This window comes from Carex rostrata, chromosome 10, assembly GCF_964058835.1.
Source record: "Carex rostrata chromosome 10, lpCarRost1.2, whole genome shotgun sequence".
Lineage (NCBI taxonomy): Eukaryota > Viridiplantae > Streptophyta > Magnoliopsida > Poales > Cyperaceae > Carex > Carex rostrata.
Genome location: NC_135927.1, coordinates 13677808 through 13703949, shown reverse-complemented (window position 1 = coordinate 13703949; position 26142 = coordinate 13677808). Strand labels below are relative to the sequence as shown.

Here is a 26142-nt window from a genome sequence, read left to right as displayed (position 1 = left end):
AAATATTTAAAAATTAATTAAAAGAAATATTTACAATTTTTACAAATAATTAAAAGAAATATTTAAAAAATAATTAACTAAATAACATACTTACAATTTTTAAATTTCTAAATTCAAACAACAATGTTGCATAATATAAAAAAAAATTATGATTTTCCTAAGAATATTCGGAACCATTATATTAAATGATATAATATATAATATTTGTATTTAAGTGGTCAATCCAAGCTACAAATAGTAGGGTCCTCATATCAGATATATAAGGCTTAAAATTACAAGTATAACCAATTACAAGTGCATAAATAGAATAATAGATACATAAATAGTTATTAAAGGAGAAGCTTCCATAAACATACAATTTAACAGAGTTATGACTTATAATTCCTAATCAATTCTTAAAAATTATCAATTTTGTTCTTAAAACCCTAAACTATCAATTTGAGTTTTTATCCGTAAACCCTAACCATAAATTTTTATTAATAACCCAAAATTTAACCAATTCGACAAATTCGACCACAATTTTACAATTCTAAAGCCGATATCCAACTAATTTTATTCAAATATAGCCCAACAACAAAGTCATGGCCCCAATTCCATACAAATTCAACCAACAACAATCTTACGAACTAAACCAATTAATTTACAGATTCAACCGATTAATTTACAAAACCAACCAATTAACACAATTCATTTACAAATTTAACCAATTAACCCAAACCCTAAACCCTAATCGGGTCGCCTTCCGGGAAAATCAACAACCCGGGAAGGTCACAAGCAATTCGGAACAACCAATTCATAACAAGTTTTGATTTAGATAATTACCTAAGATAGCTTGAACACACAACGAGTCAGCGGGTTGCGGTCGGTTTCGAGATCCTTCGCTTCGCCTCCAAACCTTCCCAAAAGCACCAAATCACGATCAATGTACCACAAAGACACCCCTACGAGAGAGAGAGGGGCAAAAATATTCAAAATTGGTTAGAGAGAGAGAGAGGGAGAGTGAGGCAGAAAGAGAGAGAGAGGGAGAGAGAGAGGCAGAAGAGAGAGAGAGGGGCAGCAGAGAGAGAGAGTGCACCTGGCGGAGCCGAGCGGCGGGCGTGGCGGAGCTGGGCGGGGTGGGTGGCGCGGCGCTGCGCTTTTCTTTTTTTTTTTCGTTCTGGTTCGGTAAACAGAGAAGGGAAGAAGGGGGGGCTAACGGGTCGGGTATAAAGGGGCTACCGGACCGCCAGGGATCCAGGCGGTCTGGTCCCTACTGGACCGCCCAGGGTCCTGGCAGTCTGGTATGGAATCGGACCGCCCCAATTACCGGCGGTCTGGTCAGATTTAAAAAAAAAAAATTGTCAGGTTATTATTGTAAAAATGTTTTTTTTTTTGGGTATTAATAAAAATGGCCGCAACATAGCCTCACTCTGTAAATAAAATCGATGAACTTCTGAATCTATCTGAAAATAATGTCGGAAATTAAATTTAAAAGTAATCTAATGGGCTGAGCCCATAAACTGCACAAGCCCAAAATAATAATGGGCCAGCCTGTTGTATATAAGATGCTGTTTAACTGATACTCATCCTAATGCATAACTTGCATTATCAGCTTTATAATTATAGAGTGATTGATTCAAAATTTCAATTATGATAATTCTGATCGAGCAACACAAATCAATCACTCAATTCAGAAAGCTTTATTAACAAACATTTTCCTAACTCATAGATAGAATAAGCTATCAAAAGATAAGAACATAAAATTTTCTAGTTAAGAAAAGTTCTTCCTTTTTTTTATGGCCTACGTGTACTTTAAACAATCAATTGATAATTAAAAACAGTATCCATTTATAAGCTACAAAACGGCTAAATATTTGTGCACAGGATCTCAGCAATGCCTAACGTTACAACTAACAAGCTATAAAAGATTCAAAAATCCCCTCAACCGGAGCTAAATACAAGCACAAATCCTTCATCTATTGTCTTCCCCCAATCAAATTCAACTTTTTCTTTTTGTGTCAGATATTTTGTTTAGACACTTAATCATGTGTTACTATGGGTCCCACCTGCTCTGCGTCCCCCTCTTTTCTTTGCTCGAATTTCAGAAGAATAAATTAAATAGTTACAAAATTCATTCTTCCATTTTGTTATTATCAGCAGAAGCATCGTCTTCTTGTGCGATGTTACCAGAATTGGGTTCGGGTTCAGTTTCGGGTTGGGTTCGGGTTCCCCACTGGAAGCAAGGGTTCTCTACATCTTCAACCCTGTTCTCTGTGGGACCCGTTTCGTCAGTACCGTTTTGGTTGTCAGGTAACTCTTCAACTGGTCTGTATTGGTTCATCATTTGCATCTGAAAGAAAAAAAGAAAACGAAGAAAACTATTAGGGTCATATGGTACACAAGGCAAGCACGGGTTAGAGAACCATTTACCAAATTGCAAAGGATACCCACCATTTCTTGTCCTAAATTTTTCAAAACCATTTTGTGGAAGATACCATTAATCGATCAAAATCACCAAACAGCTCTACATTTGTTATTTTGTTAAATTCATTACAATTGGAAGCAGGGGCGATAATTTGCAAAAGCTTTAATTACAGGTATTATTTTACAGGTGTTATTTAGAACAAATTATTTTCTATCTATCTAAAAATATAGTAAACTAAAAAATTAAAAAAGAAGAAGTAAATTTTAGTCTCCAAGTACATTTTCATTCAGAGATCATGTTTAACTGTTCATATCAACTGTTTGGACTTTGAAAATGAAGATATAAACCCATAGTACAAACTGATCTGGAATATGGAGATCATGTAAAAATACGGATATTACCATCGTCTCCACTCAAAAATGACAGTACGACTAAAGCATCAGAAAGTACCTGATAGAGCTCATGCATTCTAAAACTGGTGAGCCGTTCCATATCCTCAACCCCCTCTACAAACCGCACCATACCGGTTATTCCAACTGGCCGAGCTTATCTGGCCTCTGTAATAGGAGTCTAAAGGTGGGTTGCAACTCAAAGCACTGCTCAAAAAGGGCCTGCACGTGACATGGCCACAATAATCAATCGACAGACGTCACACAGGTGTTCCACGAACCGGGTCGGCACTAAGGAAAGCAGGATGAATTCGTTATGTTACCCCTGAAACTTGTCTACAGTGGCCACCTGGTTTTTAATATTGCACAGAGTGAGTCTATGGTACTATGCATATTACGATTTGTTACTGTGCTACGGCTTTATATTTGAGTTTTCAAATCCTAACGGTCGATCTGAACCGTTCATCTTGTTCTCCATATTAATATGTGTTTGGAGATCAAATTTTACATTTTTTGAATTTTTTTTACTATTTTTTTAGATTTATTGAAAATCACTATTTTTGGATGGTCCAGAATTTTCAGATCAACTGATTTTCTAAATATCTAAAAAATTTCAAAAAATGTAAAATTTGGTCTCCAAGCACATATTAATATGGAGAACAAGATGAATGGTTCGGATCAACCGTTAGAATTTGAAAACTAGAATATAGAGCCGTAGCACGGTAACAACCCGTGATATTGTCACACCCCGAGACAACCCGCCACGTGTTTCTACGTAAGGCGTGTGCACATCACATACATTATCAATAACAACATTTTATTCCATAAACAAAAGAGTTAAACAAATGATCATGGCAGACATGACTAGTAACATTGACACTGTCATGCCTGCTCAATGTATCAATATAGAATTATGGAAACAAAAACTAAACAACATGTGACAATCTATCAAAAATATGTCTTCCCCTTAGTCTCACTCTTGTCATTGCTCGAATCCTTCCTCTTCATTACCTGGAACCCACATAAAAGTGGAACGGGTGAGAGATCGAACCTTCTCTCAGTGCGGGATTTAGTTCCAGCCCAGAGCTTATAAAACCTTTACTTATATTCACAAATATGATAAGAAATAAAATGCATATGTGTTTCCTAATGCAATGCATCTATTGCTATTACGTTTACTTTCATAATCTTTTCACTTTCCCTAATTAACCATTTACTTGCCAGACCAATGGGAAGTCCAACCAACATTGAAAAGGCCGCCAACCCGCTGGGAAGTCCAACCAACAGCGGGAGGCTGTCTCACTAATCGTGGAACTCCCGCCAGACGCTAGATCTTGACCCGTGACAGGACCGCTTTCGCCTACAGTCACATTAACGAGGGGTCCAGTCGAACACTAGACCCAATGTATACATCCTGATATGCAAGCATATCGGCCCCTGTTCACTTTAATTTTCCGTTCATTTCACATATATTCATTCAATCATACAATCCATGCCATGCTCAACACATCCTATCATGCAAGTTCATCGGTTAACATATGAATCCTATCGTTTCATGCAATTCATTTGTGTACTACTCAAGTCATACGAATGGTTCGAAAACAACATGCATAAATCCAACTAATGCGATAATAATAAACAATTGAATGACAATAGGAAAGTAAAATAGTTTTATAAAGTCTAGGAAACCCGCACCTGTGGTAGTAGGGAAGTCGTTAGACGTTTCAAGATCTTCTATGATTCCAGAGTTTGGAACTAAACGACATATATACGTTACTCCTAAGTTAATACTTCCCATTAACCATTTCACGGTTCTTTGATTTTTTTTTTCCAATTAAGGTATCTAAAATTCTTAGAGTCTAGGTTACGTGATTAAGTTATTAAAAAAAAGGTCATGAATTAAAGTTGAAAAGGTAAATAGATATTCCAACCAAAATAAATACTCATGAAAATTCGTAGTAGCGAATAGAGAAACAAGAAAGAAACTATTAGAATTCAAAAAGTCGAACAAACAAATCGGAGTAATAACAAATAAGCTAGTCACTAAATCTAATCAAAGTATTAACAAATAAGCTAGTCACGAAATCTTCTACCCGATACATGCATGTAAGCAACATTTCATATAAAATAGAAAAGAAAAAGACTTACTCAATTTAGGAGACTTATTTTATTAATTAAATGAATAAATAACACAAATTAATTTCGGTTGAGATCAGAAACAATTGTAGTTAATAGATAATATTTAAATAGTTAAATAATGCTTATTCAGTATATATATATATGAGACCTAAATCTTTTTAACGAATTGTTAAATAAAGGAGTTATATTAAATTAAGTTTAGATAGTAAATGAAAGCTATAATATTTAACTAAATATTTAAAGTTCCAATAATTTTATAAGGATTCAATTCGGTTGAGAAGGAATAAAATAAATATCTATTAATATAAGGTATGTGTCTAAGTAATGGAAATAATTTAACATATAAGGAATCTGAATTCTTATTTGAAAATAAATTATCTAATAAAGGAAAGTATGATTTGTAAAGGAACTAAATTAACAGATAAGGAATTCGAATTTTATTTTGAAAACAAATCAACAAACAAGGAAAGTATTATTTGTGATGCATATATTTTCTCATTATTTGTTTATATTTACCTTTCAATATAATAAAGGCATTTCTAACTTTTATTATTGGTCGACATGTCACATAACATTCAAATTTAATAGTAACGGAATTGAGAAATGGGATTTATAATCTCATCTAGGTGTAAATATAAAACTAATCATTTTTAATTACTAGAAGAAAGAATGGAATTACGAGAATAAGTAAATAAAATAAAATAAAATAAAATAAAAGATAAAAGAAGAAACAAGAATCAAACCAAGCCGTATAGATGTCATGCATCGTTTATGCTTTGGATTTCTTTTTATTATTATTTTTTTGTGTGTGAAGAAATAACCAGTGAAATAAGATGAATAAAAAGTAAAATAAGTACCACAAACAAGATGAATATACGTGTCCTTAAGCATTTATTCATTTGAGGGATTAATTCACTAAGTTAAGGATAATCATTTAATTAGTTTAAAAGGAAGTGAATGGTACCTGGGAGCCGAGGGGAAAAATGTGAAAGGGGTTCAACTTTGTTTATTGTATTTTTTTTTCTTGGGAGAGGGTGTCGGCTGGGGGGGGGGGGGGGGGGGGGGGGATTATGAGGGGTTTAAATAGTTGTTAATTAGGTTTAATCATTTAATTCGGGTGATGGGTTTGGATTCATGGGCTAGGTTAATTTATTTTTATTTTGGGCCTCTTAATTAACTTAATTGTATTATGATTAATCTAATGGATTAAATTATGTTTGGGTTTCTTAACTAATTAAACATTTTAATTAAATGAGTCCATTACCTAAATTCCGTGGTGTTACAGATATGCATAGTACCATAGACTCACTCTATTGCACAGTTAAAAGTTGAGTTTGGTAAACAGTTGCGTGAAATTATTCAAGAAAGCGTTATACTGCCGATTTTTTTATTTATATCCAAAAAATAAATAAAATTTAAAAAAATAACCCAATTGCGAGTGAAATTCAAAATTTACCCAAACCGGTTATCCAATAACAGGATTTGGGATAAATGTCCGGTTAGTGGTTCACCGAACTCAAGAAATAAAACCGGTTAACCACTAACCGGAAAGTTGGTTTTTGTTTTTTTTTTTAACCGGTTAAGCACTAACCGGATTTTTTTTTTTTGAAAAAAAACAGAAATTTCTATTTCTATTTTTATTTTTTGTATTAAAATATTAGAAATGTTGAATATATTTCTTTGAAAATAGATGGAATACAATATAATTTGATTTATTAGAAAGACTGCAACAAATAACCCGGATCAATATTTTTGAGGCCGGATTTTTTGCGGCTGTAAGAAAAATTAATATATTTCTTTATGTGTTATTGGAAAAAAATAAAAATGTTTAGATTCTGAGTTATTGATCCCGGTTCAAAAGTCACTTCTAGGTAATTCAGAAAATATTGTGATATTTCTAAGACATTTAATTTATGAAAAGTTGTATCTATTTTTGATAAAAAATAAAAACTTTAATTTATTTAATGATTGTTTTTCAAAAAGAATTTTCAAAATAGATACAACTTTTTGGCGTGGGACTTGCCGTTATATTAACTAATAGATTCCAACAACAAATGTAAACTAGTGTAAATAAAAAAGTGGTAAAGGAGTATGTCGTTGTTGCCGTAGGCGACTAGAAAATTGTTTTTGGCGTGGTCTACGCGGAGCACAGTTTTAGACCGGTCCATACGCGGTGTACAACTCATGCGCTATAAAATTGTTCGATTTTGCAGAATCAGCGTATCCCCAATGTATTCAGATGTGTCATCCATATTCAGACGAGTCAAACTGTATCGGAGAACGTATCAAGAAATTAAGAATACGTCATCTAAATTAATCTGATATGTATCGATAGCATATCAGATATATGTATCGAATACGTATTGAATACGGATACATGACTTATATTCAAAAGGGGTTGCTATTTTCAGGGGTCAGATCACCTAAAGTAACCTAACTTTTGGGTTTTGGATCGCGACAGTCAGATTTGAATCCGTCGCTCGAGATCTCATCGGGATTAGGATTCATTGTTCGAAATATGTGCGCTCCACTTCGGATGAATTATCATGGTTTCGAATCGGATGGTCCAGATCTAAAACCCAACTTTTGGGTTACTTCACTGGATCCGAACTCCTATTTTCAGAGCATAAATTCAACTATTGAGAGCAAAGAGAACTTTTTTCTTCCTTGTATCAATTTTACTCTTCTTAAAGACTTTCATATGTTTTTACTTCTGATTATAATCTGCTATAATTAGAAAAGTTAGTAACCGGTTATAAATTCAAGGAAATTGTTGCCATCGAAAATAGAAATTTGATTCTTTGTTTGTCTCAATATCTTATATATGTTATTTTTCTTACTCGAAATTTTCTTCTAGTTTTAAAATTTAATGTTTACTTTTTATTAGAGAGAATCAATTAAATCAAAATATCGAGAAATTATATATGTGATTTTCAAGTACGTTTAAATTATTAACACAAAAACGCTCAAGAACTTAAACTTGTAAAAAAAAGACCAACAAAATTTACGGTACTCATATAAAAAACTGCTCTAAAAACCTAAACTATTAAGATATTAATCTAATATTTTATATAACCATTCTACAAATAATCACAACTTCACATATTTATCTATTATTTATTTATAGAGAAATATTTATATAATGCTAATTTATTTCTTTGTGGAGATAAAGTTAATAGGTGATCCTTCTTACACATAATCATGACCATAAAGTAATAGAGGATAAAATAAAGAGAAAATGTTTCTGTCCACTGGGTTTTGTCCACCATCTGTCCACAACTTTATCCAACTTCCATTCTAACTGTCGGTCCCCCACTTTCTTCTAACGAGCTCTCTTTCCGATCTCTCTTTCTCTCTTCTTTCTCTCTTTCTCATCTCTCTTTCTCTCTTCTTTCTCTCTTCTTTCTTTCTCTCTTCTTTCTCTCTTTCTCTCTTCTTTCTCTCTTTCTCATCTCTCTTTCTCTCTTCTTTCTCTCTTCTTTCTCTCTTTCTCATCTCTCTTTCTCTCTCCTTTCTCTCTTTCTCATCTCTCTTTCTCTCTTCTTTCTCTCTTTCTCTCTTTCTCTCTTCTCTCTTTCTCTCTTCTTTCAATTGAATATCTCTTTCTCTTCTTTCTCTCTTTCTGATCTCTCTTTCTCTCACAAAAACAAAAGTTTCGATCTCTCTTTCTGATCTCTCTTTCCGATCTCTCTTTCTGATCTCTCTTTCTGATCTCTCATTCCCCTTATTCGATCCAGATCTACATGACACCGCCTATGACAAGATGAAGAAGGCGCTGGTGTTGAAGTCCATTAGCGACAAAGGAAGGAATGGGAATAAGACTTCCATCAATAAAGCGGCTACCAGTATCATTGGGAGCACATAGATATCCACATACTCAAGGTTACACTTATTCTTATAATTTTCTGTAGATTTATGATATTTTGACAAATTTCTTTATGAAATATTACGATTTTGTGATTTTCCAGTTTAGATTTGCGATTTTTATATTTTAAAAATGTGAAGTACATTTTTTGTAGGATTTGTTATTTAAGTTACAGCATTGAATGATGAATTTTACAGTATTGGTGCATATTGAAAGTTTCTGGATGTTTGAAAATTTGAATGACATTTTTTATAAGATTTGTTATTTAAGTTACAGCATTGAATGATGAATTTTACAGTATTGGTGCATATTGAAAGTTTCTGGATGTTTGAAAATTTGAATGACATTTTTTATAAGATTTGTTATTTAAGTTACAGCATTGAATGATGAATTTTACAAGATTGGTACAAGTGAAATGACACTTTTTCTTTATGTTTTAAAAATTGTTATTATATTATTTTAAGCAATGTCCTAACAGGAAGGTCCTAACACTGATCCTTTTCAAGCAAGGTCCTAACAGCGCCAAACGGGTGGCAGCGACGGAGTACGAGCATACGACAGGTGGGGGCAGAGACTGGATTTGCTCTTGCTACTGGTACTAATACTTACAAGAGGGAAGTTAGGGCTGAAACTGGAGGGTTGCTTTTCGGGGCAAGAAAGGAGGTAGAATTGATCTACACGGCTTTGATTTTGCCGTTAAAGATCAAATCGCGGTCTGAATCCGAATCCGGATTTGATCTACACGTCCTTTGATAGATTTATATATGTCTCAAGGTAATTAAATGCAGTTCTTTTCTCTTTTGATCAAACCGATTTTGAATTTTTATATTCCTAATTAATGCATAGGTGACAAACGAAGAGGAACAGCAGCCTCAATCATTGATTTCCCTTCATCAATTTGTTGTTTGTTTTACCTTTGCTCTTCACGAATTTTTGAGTTCAATGGGATTGGAGATCTATTTTTAATCGTGTCTGGTAAATTTACTACAAATTTCGAAAGATTTTCAAGTTTGATTACATTGCACAATCGTCTCTGGTAATTTTCAAGTAGTAGCAGCTCAATTGTCTATGGTAATTTTACATGATACATGGAGTAATTTGATACATGAAGTAATTTTACTTTACTGGATATATGAAGTAATTTTACAGGATACGTGAAGTAAATTTACAGGATACGTGAAGTAAATTTGATATATTAAGTAATTTTACTAGATATATGAAGTAATTTTACTATATATATGAAGTAATTTTGCAGGATACATTAAGTAATTTGATATATGAAGTAATTTTACTGGATATATAAGTAATTTTACAGGATATATGAATCAATTTTACTTTACTGGATACATGAAATAATTTTACAGTATACAGGAAGTAATTTGATATATGAAGTAATTTTACTGGATATATGAAGTAATTTTACTTTACTTGATACATCATTGATTTTGATTTAAATGTTTTTGATAGTTTGTTTTGTAGTTGGTTGAAATGGTTCTGAGTGTCATGCAATTTGAGACGCCTGTCAAGGATAAATGGTTCTTCATTAATCCTTATTTGTCTGTAAGTATCTTTTTATTTTTGCTGTTGAAATACTTGAGTACTCTTTAATGCGTTTTATTTTGTATGATACAGGTTTGTATGCATGATTACACTGCATATGCTTTTCAGTTAGGTAAATAACTTGTAAGATTATTTTGTAATTCTTATTTGTTATAAATCGAATTTGTTTCATTGTTTATTTTATTATTATGCAGAATGACATCTCAAAAGAACGTGTTGTTCTTGTGATGAGGCTTCTTATTCATCCGAACAATGAACACATGAGGTTTTTAATGTAAAAGTTATTTGTCCATAGTTTTTTTTGTTGCTATTATGCTATTTTGAATGTTGCGGTGAATATTTTTATCTTGTGTTGAACAGATGTTGTTTGTGGTGAACAGATTTTGTGTGATGATGGATGTATGTATAGATTTAGCAATTTTATAGTATACATGGTATTATTTTATGGTTTATATTTTGCAATTTTACAGTATACATGATTGTTTGCAGGTTGTAGTTTAAACTGAAATGTAGCATTTTTTACATTTTTTACATTTTACAGTATAGACAATTCAATTGAAAATTTACAGTGTTATTTGAAAATTTTACAGTATACAAGATTCAATTTTACAATATATATTTTACAGTATACAAGATTCAATTGAAAATTCTACTGTATACAAGATTCAATTTTACAGTATACAAGATTCAATTTTACAATATACAAGATTCAATTGTAAATTTTACTATGTAGAAGATTCAATTTTACAGTATACAAGATTCAATTGAAAATTTTACTGTATACAAGATTCAATTTTACAGTATACAAGATTCAATTTTACAGTATACAAGATTCAACCCAGTGCAGACGCTAATAACTCTAACTGCCAATAACCGCTAATAACTAACTCTAACTGCCAATAACTTCCTATAACTGCAATTTTCGAAAGTACAGTTTGAAAGTACATTTATTTTGTCATATTGTGCAAGTTGGAATATTTTTCTAACTATCATGGGACCACTTCAAATAGTTGTTGGATGTTTTGTGATTAACTGATATTTTTTATGTGATATATTGTATAATTATACAGCATGTAGAAGTAATTTTACAGTATTCGCGCAAGTCAAAGCTGTGGACAAATGGTGGACAAAAGGCTGTGGACAATTAGACGCTTCCTAAAATAAACTTAGTAGTGAAAACACATATCATACAAAAAAAATACGGTAATTCCATTAAATATATTAAACTATCCTTATGCTACACTGCTTCTAAGGTGATTTTCTAATTTACAGCCATGTTTAATTAGAAACAAAAATAAGAAGTGATAAAACTGGTATATTAGAAAAAGATTTTTCTCTGCTCTCAATAATAGAATTTTGCCTTGAGTATAGCCGCACGCCCGCACCGATATTCAAAATGGTGTAATTAGATTCTTCCTCATACAGAAATATCAGAATAACATAATATTCACACCATTTATGCATATTAGATCAAAATGTATACGAATAAATAATTAAAATGCAGTAGCATGTTGTATTTGTCAGTTAATATATGCAATCAGTTAGGATCTTACTTTGAATCTTATTACAATCAGAAAAACTGACAACTATCTTTGAAATGTTATCTAACTGCATGCTTTATTATCTAACCGGGAAAGAGGAGAGAGAAATTTACGATAAATGTATATTTTGCTGATATTCATGATTCATGCAGATTAGGTCAAGCTTATTATTAAATTATTTCAGAATTTCTTTCTTTATACGATGCTCTATGTAGAATATAATTTTTATCATTTTAAGCCTGCGCGCGTACGTACGTATAATTTTTATCATTTTAAGCCTGCGCGTGTACGTACGTACGTGGTTATTGAATATCAATTTTAACTGTGAGAAGAATAAACACCACTTAAAATAAAATTATATGATATGACATATCATGGGAAATAAATTGGAACATTGATTCTATTATATATATCATGACAAATATATAAGTGAGATTAAGATGTTCTTAAGTTCACTAAAAACTTAGTTTTTATCAGCTCCATTTAAAAATCTATTAGATTGGTTTTAAACTAAACGAGTAACACATTTATATCAAATTAATAAATTTCCTAATTAATTTAGTATAAAATAAAGTGATAAAAATAATTAAAAAATAAACGATAAAAAATAACTTATAATTTTTTTCACCACTTGATTTTATACTCAAATTATATAGAGTCCGGCTAGTATGACATCGGTGTCATATGACACTAACTTCAAAATTGATTAAATAGACTTCAAACGATTAATCCAAATCATTCACACCGATTTAATTTATGAGTGATGCGTTTACATGCAAATTAATTTTTTATATTTTCGAGTTATTTTAGTATCAAATCAATAGATAAAAATAGTGAAAAATGAATGTATTAAAATTAACTTAAGAACTCACTCATTTGACCGCTTGACTTGATAGCAAATAAATTTGAGAATTTATAAATTTGCATGTAAATGCCTAATTAATGAAGTAAATTGGTTTGAACGGTTTGGATTCACCGTTTGAAATTGATTCGATAGACTTTGAAATTGGTGTTATATAAGCTTAAATGATATACGAATCAAACTCAATTATATATGCAAATAAAATTGTAAATTCTAAAATTCATGATATGATAGAAAGAATGAATTTGCCGAATCAGTTGATGACAGTAAATCATGTGGTTGATTGCGTATTCAACGCAGATGCACTGTTGATGACATGATACAACAAGCAGCCAAAGATTTGATTCTTGAATTCAAAATATAAAATCCAAGCTATCAAAATTAACACTGGGAAGTGGAAAGGAAGAGACAAAACACGTACGTCTCAGTAAAATGAGAATTCGTATCCTCTCTGAGATATCTCAAACGTCTTTGCGTGACTTTATGGAAAATCCAAACCGTTTAAATGCGTTCTGCACGAATCTCAAAGCACACATAATACTGACCCCTACATCTATTCCTCCTTTCCAACATACATTCAACAATATAATCAAGGTAATCAAGGGCAATGCCAACAGGTCAAACATCATTGTCAATATAATTATCAAGGTAAGGAGAAGCAATTTAATTTCTGCTGAAGAGATCATATCTGCAATGATTCTTACAAAGATCAAATTAAGAAGTGGCGGAGGCATTCCTCTAAATTAACATGTCAGGAGCAGCTCGATGGGTATCATATCAAATTTGATTCGATATTAAATTGTAGCCGTTCGATTTTTATCAAAATTTGAACACACTGAATTAACATGAGTCATAAAGTTGTTCACATAAATTTTAACACTAATCTAATATATAGCTCATAAGACCAAATTTAATTCGATATTCATCGGACTATAAAACCCTCAAATATTGGTTATGACAACACCATTTACATCAATACCGGAGAGAATTCAAATTAATCTCGTGTTTGAATTTTAAAATTTCTTTGTACAGACGTGGTCTTCTAGAAAATGGTATTTTTCCTTTTGCATTTGAATATAACAAATTGGCACTGAGTTATGATATTTCTATCGCCTTCTGTTTTATAAAGGAAAATAAAGGAAAGTAGCAAGCTTTGGTGGATTTATGTTATTTGATTGTCAAACTATATATATATATATATATATATATATATATATATAAAGTTAGGTATGGTTAGATTATATTTCTTCTTCGATTTTCAAAATATTTTCTCAAAATTTTGGAATAGAAAATACAAGAAATATTTATCCAAATAAAGTATTAATTCTTAGAATTATCTTTTCGCACACATCAAATGCGCCATATATTTATATTTATAGTACATGCATCGAATTTGTCGGTCAATCCTTACAATTTATATAATAAAACATAAAAATAAAATAAAATTTGCTATACCTAGAATTTTAAATAAAAGTCATTGTTACCTGGAAAAGTTTGCTATCTGTACAAATGAAAAGTTTACTCTCGCTTGTTCATATGTATAATTTTTGTTATCTGTAATTTTTGTTAATAAAATATCAAATGAAAAGTTTGTTATATGTATATAATTTAATTTAATGGAGAATTGGCTGTGAGTGAAAACAAATTTACTTTAACATTAAACAATAAAATGAACTTCATGCGCTAAATTAGAGAGACCAATATAAATAAATAACATAGCAATAGTTAAAGGTTAGATAATAAAGCAGCGACCACAATTAATTAAAAGTGGGTTCGTATTGTACAGAATTTCATTGAAGGGAAGTTGGTTTCCCTATCAAATCTGAATTTATTGAAGAAATTAGTGAAATGGATCTCTTTCTCTCTTTCTCTCTACATGCTGCATATATATATATATATATATATATATATAGAGTTAGGCTGGGGTGCTATGGATAGCATAGTGGCCTCCCGTGCTACGGCTCAATATTCGAGTTTTCAAAATCCAAACGGTCGATCCGAACCGTTCATCTTATTCTCCATATTAATATCTGCTTGGAGACCAAATTTTATAATTTTCTGAATTTTTTTACTATTTATTAATAAAATATAGCACAGAAGAACCGAGTTTGTTAAGGCCGTAATTAAAAAGCTAGTGTAAAACAACAGCATAAACCTGGTTAAGTTTTACCAAGCTATAGCACAGCTTAAATATATTATCTAACACAAAAACTTGATATAGAGTTATTAATATATATTTTATCGGGTATTTATACGGGTATCGAGTCGGGTTCGGTTATGGGTCGGATAATTAAATGATACCCATATCCTACCCATTACAGTACCGGTTCCGGTTCGGATCCGGATCGGATATTAAATTATTAATTTTGTAATTGTACCCATAATTTAACCGGTTATATTTTTTAAACCATACCCTATCCAAATTAATCGGATCCGGGTCGGTTCCAGGTCGGATCCGGTTCGGTTCTGGATCGGATCCGGGTAATCGGGTAAAAGTAGCACCTCTACTCATCATCAGCAAACAACCAAAAAACATATACCTTATTCACATATAGATATAGTAAGTACTACAGGGTGGAATGGATTCACAAACCCTCAGTTGAACCTGGAGAGTCGAGACGAACGGAAAAGACAATAAGCGGCAGAACCCTTAAACGGAGCCATCCGCTCAATTGAGACGAAGCAAGATGAACCGGGCAGACGAGGGGGGCAGATGGAGAGGTGGGGTGGAGCAACCGGCCACAAATCGACTCTCAAACCACTGTCTTTGTTTTCACCTTCTGAATCTTTTTTTCTTCTTCTGTGCAGAGCTCGGATCTTTGAAGTCATTCTGAATGAAAGCTAGAGAGACCAATATATATATATATATATATATATATATATATATATAGAGTATGGCTAACGCGCTTCCTCTAGCATATGGGTCGAAATGCTTCCGGTGAAAATTTGAAATTTCAAAATCCAAAAAGTCGATCTGAACCGTTCATCTCCTTCTCCATATTAATATCTGCTTGGAGACCAAAATTTACATTTTTCTGAAATTTTTTACTATTTATTAAGCCACTTTGAAAATCGCTGATCCAACGGTGGCTTAACAAAACAGTAAAACCATTGGATCAGCGATTTTCAAAGTGGCTTAATAAATAGTAAAAAATTTCAGAAAAATGTAAAATTTGGTCTCCAAGCAGATATTAATATGGAGAAGGAGATGAACGGTTCAGATCGACTTTTTGGATTTTGAAATTTCAAATTTCTACCGGAAGCATTTCGGCCCATATGCTAGAGGAAGCGCGTTAGCCGTACTATATATATATATATATATATATATATATATATATATATATATATATATACAACAACTTATAAATTAAAGAAAATGTTCATTTATTTGACCGCTTGATATTGTACCAAATAAACTTGAAACTTTCAAAATTTTGCATGTACATGCATCACTCATAAAATACATAGATTTCAACAGTTTGAATTCGGCGTTTGAACTTTGAAATCGATCTGATATACTTTTAAAGTTGTTTGCACCAAATTCTTTTGTGTGATGTGTCTTTGTTATATATAGAGGTAGGCTAATATACAATCGATTGTTTCTGAGGTCCCGTACAACCAAGTCATTTTCTGATTTTTAAAGTCCAAATGATCGATCCAAACTGTTCATCTTGTTCTCCATATTAATATGTGCTTGGAGACCAAATTTTACATTTTTCTGAATTTTTTTACTATTTATTAAGCCACTTTGAAGACCGCTGATCCAACGGTGACTTAACAAAACAGTAGAATCAGAAGCCACCGTTGGATCAGCGATTTTCAAAGTGACTTAATAAATAGTAAAAAAATTCAGAAAAATATAAAATTTGGTCTCCAAGCACATATTAATATGGAGAACAAGATGAACGGTTTGGATCGATCATTTGGACTTTAAAAAAATAGAAAATGACTTGGTTGTACGGGACCTTAGGAATAATCGATTGTATATTAGCCTACCTATATATATATATATATATATATATATATATATATAGAGAGAGAGAGAGAGAGAGAGAGAGAGAGAGATTGACTAATATGCTTTCGGTAGCATATGGGCCGAAGTGCTACCGGTCCAAATTTAAAATTTCAAAATCCAAAAAGTCGATCTGAACCGTTCATCTTGTTCTCCATATTAATATGTGCTTGGAGACCGAATTTTACATTTTTCTAATTTTTTTTAGTATTTATTAAGCCACTTTGAAAATCGCTGATCCAACGGTAGCACTGTTTTGTTAAGCCACCGTTGGATCATTGTATTTAGTCAATCTCTCTCTCTCTATATATATATATGAGATGAGCTATGGTGAGCTATAGAGTAAAAGGGGTTTTTTACTCAATGGTAAAAAAAAATTCATTTTGAAAATTCAAACAACCGATCCGAACCGCTCAACATGATCTACATATTGAAATGTGCTTGGAGACCAAATTTTACATTTTTTGAAATTTTTTTACTATTTATTAAGCAATTTTGAAAATCGCTGATCCGATGGTTCAGAAATTTTTACTGTTCACCCGGGTTTTCAGATTTTTCAAAGTAGCTTAATAAATAGTAAAAAAAATTCCAAAAAATGTAAAATTTAGTTTTCAAGCATATTTTATTATAGATTAAACATCTAACGGTTTGGATCGGCTATTTGAACATTGAAAATAAAGATATTGAGTGGAGTATAAACCCCTTTTACTCTATAGCTCACCATAGCTCATCTCTCTCTCTATCTCTCTCTCTCTATATATATATATAGTGTGGCTAATTTGCTACCGGAAGCACTTCGACCGAGGTGCTTCCGGGGCTATATTAGCATATGTAATGTTCAAACAACAAATTCAAACCGTTAGATGTTTAATCTATATTAAAATCTACTTGGAGACCAAATTTTACATTTTTTGGAATTATTTTACTATTTATTAAGATGGTTTGAAAATCGCTGTTTTGATTAAAATTCTGCACCATAAAAAACAGCGACTTTCAAACCATCTTAATAAATAGTAAAAAAATTCCAAAAAATATAAAATTTGGTCTCGAAGTAGATTTTAATATAGATTAAACATCTAACGGTTTGAATTTGTTGTTTGAACATTGGACAATATATTTCAATTGCTGAGCAGTGGCCAGTGGGCTTCCTGCCTTCTGGGTGAAAGTGAATTCACATGCTGCCAAGGCCCAAGGAGGATTGAAAAAGAAAATTATAATTGTCAACTGCTATTTAATTCATTCCCCCTTTTTTTCTATTTAATAAAGTTTCAAAATAGCTATTAGTTTGTTATTTTATCGCCTTTGATTACGTTAGGTGTGATGTGGCTAAATTATGATTAGAACAATAAAAATTGTGAAATTAGGTACATATTAATTACGTTAAGCCAAAAAAAAAAGTTAAAAGAAAATGATTGAGTACAAAAGTAGATTTAAAAAATAAAAAATAAAGGTTCGACTCAAAATTTTCAACTTTAATAATTTACAAAGAATCCTTTTGAATTTATATTTTCCACATAAAATGTTGCCTTTTAGTCACATTACATTATTAAATTTGGTATAAAGCAATATTTTAAGTAACTTTTTTAGGCCTCAAATACTAAATTATGTTAAAAAATTATGCGAGCACAAATTGACTTTGGTATAATATAAATTTTTTTGTCTATATTGAAAAATAAAGGCAATATATTTAGTTACATATTAAAAAAAATGAAAATAAAGGCACTGATCCAATGAAAATTTCATTGCTATAATTTATAAAAAGTAATGGTTATAAAGTTTATGAAAAATGAAAATTATGTAACTAAATCCACTTCATAAAATTTCAGAATGGTTATTGATTATTTTTGGTAGCAAAACATGATTTTCTTTGAAATCAGAAGTTTGCTTTATGGACAAGCATATATTGGAAAGTGTTTGATAGAGATTTTAATAATAGTTTGGAAATTGCTTTGTAAACGTTATCTATTAGAATATATTTGCAAGTATATTTGATGACAATTATTAATAATAAAAAATTTACAACTTCGTTATTTTCGTAAAATCAATAATTTAGTAGATCCATTTGATCTATAAGCATTTTCAGTGCATGTCATTAATAGTAAAATTTTATCCGATTTAATATATTATTTGTGAAATTTTTTACTGAAATTAAAAAAAATCTCAACAAAATTTATAAAAGTGGTAGGGTTAGTAAAATAAAAGTGAGCTGATGTATGTGGCTTGCTCTACACGCAAGGCCTGGCGCTGTCAAATTAAATCAAATCCACATCATTTATTACAGATATTCTTTTTTGAGATATCGCCATCTTTTGAGATCCTTTTCTCAAAATGGAAAGGAAATATTAATATACTAATATAGTCGGTTTGCATTTTGCATATCATTCCATTTCTAGCATTTTTAGCTGAGAGAGAAAGGGAGAGAAAAAGGAGATTAACAGCTCAATGGAGTGAGAGAGCGAGAGAGAAGAGAGGAGTCGCACTGATCAGTTCGTCCTCGTCGATCGTTGGTTGGCCTCCACCTCTCCCCACCACTTCTCTACCTTGGAGACAACGACTCCAATTCGTTTAGTGAAGGATGTGTGTTTTGAAAGTTATCTTTTAATAATAATTTATGTGTTGTTTATGATTTTATTACGAATATTATTATTCTTGTTTCTTGAGATTTATATGTTATATCTTTGGAAGTATTCAAGAAGATGCTCTTGGTCTTGAATCATAGAACTCCTAAGATAATAACATTTAACCACTAAATAAATTCACGATCGTAGTAATTAAGGAGGAACATTAATTACCGAGGAAGATTGTCATGTAGATTAAAATACATTGAAGTTCTATAAATGTTGATAAAGGATTATCATTTAATTACATGAATATATAAAAATATGTATTTTATATATTGAACATAACCTAAATTAATGGAACATTATATGGATTGTGTTTTGTGTCATTAATGTTTTCATTATGTCTTTAGAATCTTAGATATGAGATGTGTAGGTTTTTCACATGAGAAGTATATAATGTGATTGTTATTTAAATACTATCTTATGATAGGAATGAAATAGTAGTTCGTTGTGTACAACTTATGCGGGAGAAATCTATATGTTAATATTATCATTGTCCCTCAATTTGAGTTATGATATTACTGGGCCCCTTGGTAAAGTGGAATTATATCGCATGCAATATAACTAATGTAGTTATAATTATAATTCACTTGAGAGACCAAGAAAATGAATATAATGCAAAAATGACACGATCCTATTTTGCATATTATTCATAATATCATGTGACAAGGATAGACACGAAATTAGTGGATTGAGTAAATAATTACTATGTTGTTTGGATAACTATAATTAATGATAGAACCTCTTATAGTTAATAATATAAAGTTTTATATTATTGCCAATATGACATAGATCCTCTATACGGTCACACCAACTGAAGAGAAACAACGAGTATTTTATATTTCATAATGATGTATAAGATAAAATACATGAGATGAAATGCTAAAATAAAATGTCATAATATGACATGCTTAGATCATAAATAAATTTGTGAAATTGTGCAAATATTATTTGGTATAATGTTTGAATACATTATAAGAATAATATAAATATTGTATAATAGAATAATATGAATAATATTATTTGTTCATAAATTAATTTATTGAACCAACCATAAGATGAGATTAAAGAGAGCATGAGATGGCTAAACAAGGCTAGTGGCATTTGTGTAATTGATTCAAACCTTACACAAAGGGTTGCCCTAACCCTTGCCTATTTAAGGGGGCTCATTTGGGAGAAAAATAAGCTAATTTTCTGCCTATAACACTTGCCAAAATCAGCCCCTTTGAGCAGCCACGTTTTTCCTTTCCCTTTGGCCGAAACTTTGAAGGGAGGCTCTCATCTCTCATCTCTTCTTGCTAGGTGGTTGGATCTAAGCTCTAAACTTCACATCCATCTATCTAAGAGGTGTGCTAGTTTCTTGTTTAGGTTTAAGGTGAACCAAGAGGTGGAGAGGCGCTTCAACCGAAGAGGTTGTTTCCAAGAGATCTAGAAGGGAAATCGACTTCCCTTTAATCAAGAGATTTGACAATCTCTTTAGGTATAAATTATTATCTCCTCTTGTATAAGAAATGAATAAATTTATTTATTTTTATTTAGTACACATTAGATGCTTAATGAAACTATTAAGAAGTTTATTGTTTGCTATTGTCATATAAATAACGTTCTTTGTGTATTAAGCCAAGTGATGATAGAAATTTTTTTTAAATTCTCACCATAGACATAGACATGAAATCCTTACATTTAGTCCCCTCTTCCACTTCTCCCCCTCCCTTCTCCTTCTACAATAACCGCTGCTCGGTTTAGAACATATATGCGCCTCCAACTTTGGTGGTCCCCGCTGTATTCGCCTGGTAAGATTTTTCCTAATTCCAACACAAATTTCTATTCTCCTCCGCAAGTCCTTACCAAATCTTTCAGATTTGCTAATTTGTGCTAAATTTTTCAACTCTTGCATTTGCCTCAATTGGAGGTTCAGAAAGAAGGAAATTACACAGCAGTGTTTGAACAGTTAGAGATGTAATCTCCATTGCGGCTGGGCAGATTTCTCTGTTGCGACTGTGCGACATTGCTTGGTCACTGGTACAAATGAAATTAAGCACCAAAATCAGTGGTAAGCTATTATCCATTACATGAAATTAAGCACCAAAATCAGTGGTAAGCTATTACCCAAAATCACTGGTACAAATGCAATTAAGCACCAAAATCACTGGTACAAATGAAATTAACCACCAAAATCAGTGGGAAGCTATTACCCATTACATGCACATAACATATCTCATCAACAGAAAACTCATCAGCAGAAAACTTTGATTTCAGTATCCTTATTTTTTCAAGCTTTCTGTTAAATTTTTTCTCCTCACTTAGCCTTACAGGCTACAGCTGCCATTTTCATATAACATAGCACATTAATTTTTTTTATTTACTTTCTGGATTGTCAATATTTGGTTGCAAGTTCTTCTCTGTTTCATACTATTTACACATCATATATGATTGCATGAGGTTGCCTTCGCTTCCAAATTAGTAATTACAAATATCTATGTAATGACATATTAGGGATGTAACAACAGTATATAGGTTAATATATACAATACTTCACTAACAGGATGTAATGATAATACATAGGCTAATATGTAAAAGGACTTCAGTGAAAATGGGATGTAATGATAGTATTTACATTTAAAACAATTTAGTTACACTCTTCCTCAGTCCGAACAAATTAATTATATTGCCGAGTTGTTATATCCAATATTTACTATATGTTTTGTCTATTTATCAGTGTCTTCCACAGATATATGCTTCAACAAATTGCTATAGTTTGTCTCATTTGATGATATTAGTGTCGGGTCCAAAATCTGACAGGTGGTATTCAACGGATCGCATCTCCACATCCCCTAGAAAATAGAGTCAACAGATATCAACAACTTTTGCATATTTTCATGCAGAGTCGAACACACAACACAAAGAAGATAGTGAAAGAACCCTAATCGGGATTGGGGAAGTTCAACAACAACAAAAAATAGAAGAAACAAATATGATAAAATAGAGAAGAAACAAGTTCAGTACTGTATTTCTTCCTTGGTAAGATTTCTTCAACTTTACTAATGCATTTCTTTTATTAATTTACAAATTTCTTCCAAAAAATGATTTTCAATTCAATTTTCTTCTATTTTAATTTCATGCAACACAGAGAAGATAGTGACAAATCCCTATTCGGGGTTGGGGAAATTGAACAGCAACAACAAAGAGCAGATAGAGAGATGATAAAATAGAGAGCAAACAAGTTTAGTACTACATTTCTTCGTTGGTAAGATTTCTTCAAATTTACTAATGCAAAAGAGAAATAAGGAGCTAGAGCCGGTGAGTCAGTGATGGTTGGCCACTTTGGTGTGGCGTGCTGGTGAGGACGATCGACCTCATTTGTGTACGAGGGTTCTATTTTTCTTGTAAGAGAAGAAATAGGTAAAAGAGAATAAGGAGTAGATCTGTAGGAATAGTGTATTAAGTTGTTTTCGATTAAATTGTAATGACTACTCTTTTTGATTAAATTGTTCCTGTGACTACAGGAGTATTAATTGGCAGATCTTTAATCTCTTGAGCTAAAACCCTAAACTACTGTGCCTCACTTATATGATTGCCTCTAATTTTTCTGCTGTAGCAAAAGCAACCGTTTATGAAATTGATGTGTACAAGACCCTCCAAAAGTGTCTTGAGTTAAGAGACAGTTATGTTTTTAGAGAGGAAGTTGCACCATGGGAGAAGGAAGTCACTATTGACCCTAGCACACCAAAACCTAACCCTAATCCTTTCAGCTATACCCCTGAAGAGAAAACTGAGGTTAGTAGTTTAATAATCTTTAGATATGAAAAAAGAAGGTATTTAATGTACTTGTGTACTTGACTCATGTATATGTATTAACTTTTTTTTTCCTAATGTAGCACTATTTTCAAATGGTCAACGGTGTTGTGCACGTGTACACGGATGAAGATTGCAAGGAGAGAATTTATCCTATGGCTGATGCTACCACCTTTTTCACTGATTTACATTACATCCTTGGGGTAATTGTAGCAGGAAATATCAGGACTGTGTGTCACAACCGTTTGAATCTTCTAGAACATGTAATTTATAGTCATTTAGGGTTGGAAATGGGTTATTAGATTTTATGATATGCATTTGGTTAATACCCAACCTGGCATCTAGCTAGTGAAACAATAGCCTAGATCTTACCTGTTAACTTGTTGGGTTAGTTTAAACTGGGTTGGATTGAACTGACTGGTCCATTTATGGAGTATACTTTGTGCCTTTTATTTTAACAATAATGCCAAGCTAAGTTCTAAAGGGGTTGGGTTATGATCTTCTCTACTGACCCAAATCTGATTTGATCCAAGCTGTGTCAAATCTCGAGCAAACTATGGTCCAGGTGAATCAGACAAAAATTAAAGCCGTCTCATTATTACTTGGTTATTTACTTGTGGTTATGATTTGTATGCAGAAATTTAAGTTTCATCTGATGCTTAATGCGGATAAGGAGTTCCTTGCCCAAAAAAGTGCACCACATCGTGATTTTTACAATGTCAGAAAGGTTGACACACACGTTCACCACTTGGCATGCATGAACCAAAAGCACCTGTTAAGATTTATCAAATCCAAGCTTAGGAAAGAACATGATGAGGTAGGATTTAGCTTATAATTAGGTTCTTTTATGTCAGTTTCAACTGAAAATGTTGCTAAAAATTTGCATTATTTTAGGTTGTGGTTTTTAGAAATGGGACCTATATGACCTTGAAGGAGGTCTTTGAGAGCTTGGACTTGACTGGGTGAGGATTGCAAATGTCAATTTTAATTGGATTATTCAACAAAGTATATTTTAATGGTGATTACTTACTATTTGTTTTTTCTTTTCTTTTCTTTTCTTTTCTTTTCAGATATGACCTGAATGTTGACTGTAAGTAGAATTACTACATGAACATAAGCACTTTGATCATCTTTAATTATGCATTAGAAAATGCATCATAAGAGCAAAAGACCATTAAAGATCACAAGAACTTGAAACAACATGATATTACATTAAATACTATAATTAAATTAAAACATAATACATAAGCGTACCTCTAGCATTCATGGTGGTCAACAAGCAAGTACTTCAACGATGATCGCAAACCCTAGATCCTTCGAGGTTGCGCCGGGTCGATTTCTCTCTCTCGCTCTGTTTCACTTTTGCTAATGGAGAGCAAAATCCTTTTAATGGTTGTATGTGAATATATGTAGAGAGAGGATCAGCCAGGACTCTTATTTATTCCCAACACTCATTCTATCCATCAATGATATGAGTGGGGATGAGTGGGCGGTTAATCCATAAATAGATATCCAATTATAATTCATGTAACCATTCTCCAAATATATATATCTATATATATATATATATATATATATATATATATATATAAATGGATATGTTTAATAAATAGGTTACTCAAAATAGGAATTCCATAAATAGGTTCTAGAAATAGAATAACTGAATATTCTAACATTCTCCCACTTATTCAGTAATTCGTAATGAATATAACTTTAATAACATATATGAACTTTAAGACTAGTGATAATATATATGCAATATATTCCATAATTTCGGTATGACATAATGTTTATCCTTAATCAAAATCAAAATGAGTCATGGCGGTTGTGAGTCAGTATATCGACTCATTCCCTTCCATGTACCACAATATTAATCCCAATTAATATAAACCATAAGGGCTTTAACATAATGATCCATTTAAATGTTCTTGCAAAGAACTGATTATTATTTAAATATAACAATAAGGTATACCAACATAAGTAAATAACAATCAAATAGAAACAAACAAACAATGAACTCTTTAATAATATTAATTCAAAGTTTTACAAATAACAAAATCATGCACGCTCAACTAAGCCCATATTTACAACATGCTCCATAAATGTCTTGGGCGCTAATCCTTTGGTTAAGGGATCATCTATCATTTTGTCGGTGCTTATATGTTGAATCGTAATTGTTTGCTTCTGCACTTCTTCTTTCACAACCAGGTACTTTATTTCCATGTGCTTGGCACCTTTAGAGTACCGATCGTTCTTACTGAAGAAGACTGCTGCGGCGTTGTCACAATAAATTTTTAGCAGCTTGGCGATATTGTCAACATACCCAAGCCCTGAAATAAAATTCCGCAGCCATAATCCTTGTATCGTGGCCTCAAAGCAAGCCACGAATTCGGCTTCCATAGTGGATGCAGCAATAATAGTCTGCTTCGCACTTTTCCATGAGACTGCACCTCTTGCTAATAGATACACAAAGCCGGCTGTGGACTTGCGTGTGTCAACGCATTCGGCATAATCTGAATCTGAGTATCCGATTATTTCTAAGCAATCGGTCTTCCTGTAGGTTAACATAAGATTCTTCGTTCCTTGAAGATAGCGGAGTATCTTTTTCGCCGCTTTCCAATGTTCCATCCCTGGGTTGCTTTGAAATCTGCCAAGTATGCCTACGGCAAAGCTTATGTCTGGTCTTGTACATGTCTGGGCATACATTAGGCTACCAACCACAGACGCATAAGGGATGTTTTTCATTTCTGATTTCTCCAATTCGTTCTTAGGACATTGAAACAATCCAAACTTGTCCCCTTTCTGAATTGGCACTGATCCACTTGAGCATTTATCCATATTGTATCTCTCAAGAATTTTATTTATATATGCTTTCTGAGACAAACCTAACAATCCTTGTGATCTATCGCGGAATATTTCAATTCCGATCACATAGTTTGCCTCACCCATATCTT

General features: G+C 32.1%; 1 protein-coding gene and 1 long non-coding RNA gene across 2 annotated transcripts; one reads left to right on the top strand and one right to left on the bottom strand.

Moving 5' to 3' along the window:
* Positions 1 to 1787: 1787 nt before the first annotated feature.
* On the bottom strand, positions 1788 to 2945 carry LOC144560899 (uncharacterized). Its single transcript, XR_013513506.1, has 2 exons — positions 2855 to 2945; positions 1788 to 2329 (listed from the first exon to the last, which is right to left on the bottom strand). It is a non-coding gene; the product is annotated as an uncharacterized LOC144560899 (long non-coding RNA).
* A 20018-nt stretch (positions 2946 to 22963) lies between these two features.
* LOC144560817 (putative AMP deaminase) lies at positions 22964 to 24286 on the top strand. The gene is made up of 5 exons (XM_078310057.1): positions 22964 to 23170; positions 23272 to 23451; positions 23826 to 24005; positions 24083 to 24150; positions 24259 to 24286. Exons 1-5 carry the CDS (start codon positions 22964 to 22966, stop codon positions 24284 to 24286), a joined length of 663 nt encoding a protein of 220 aa, XP_078166183.1.
* The last annotated feature ends 1856 nt before the right edge of the window (positions 24287 to 26142 follow it).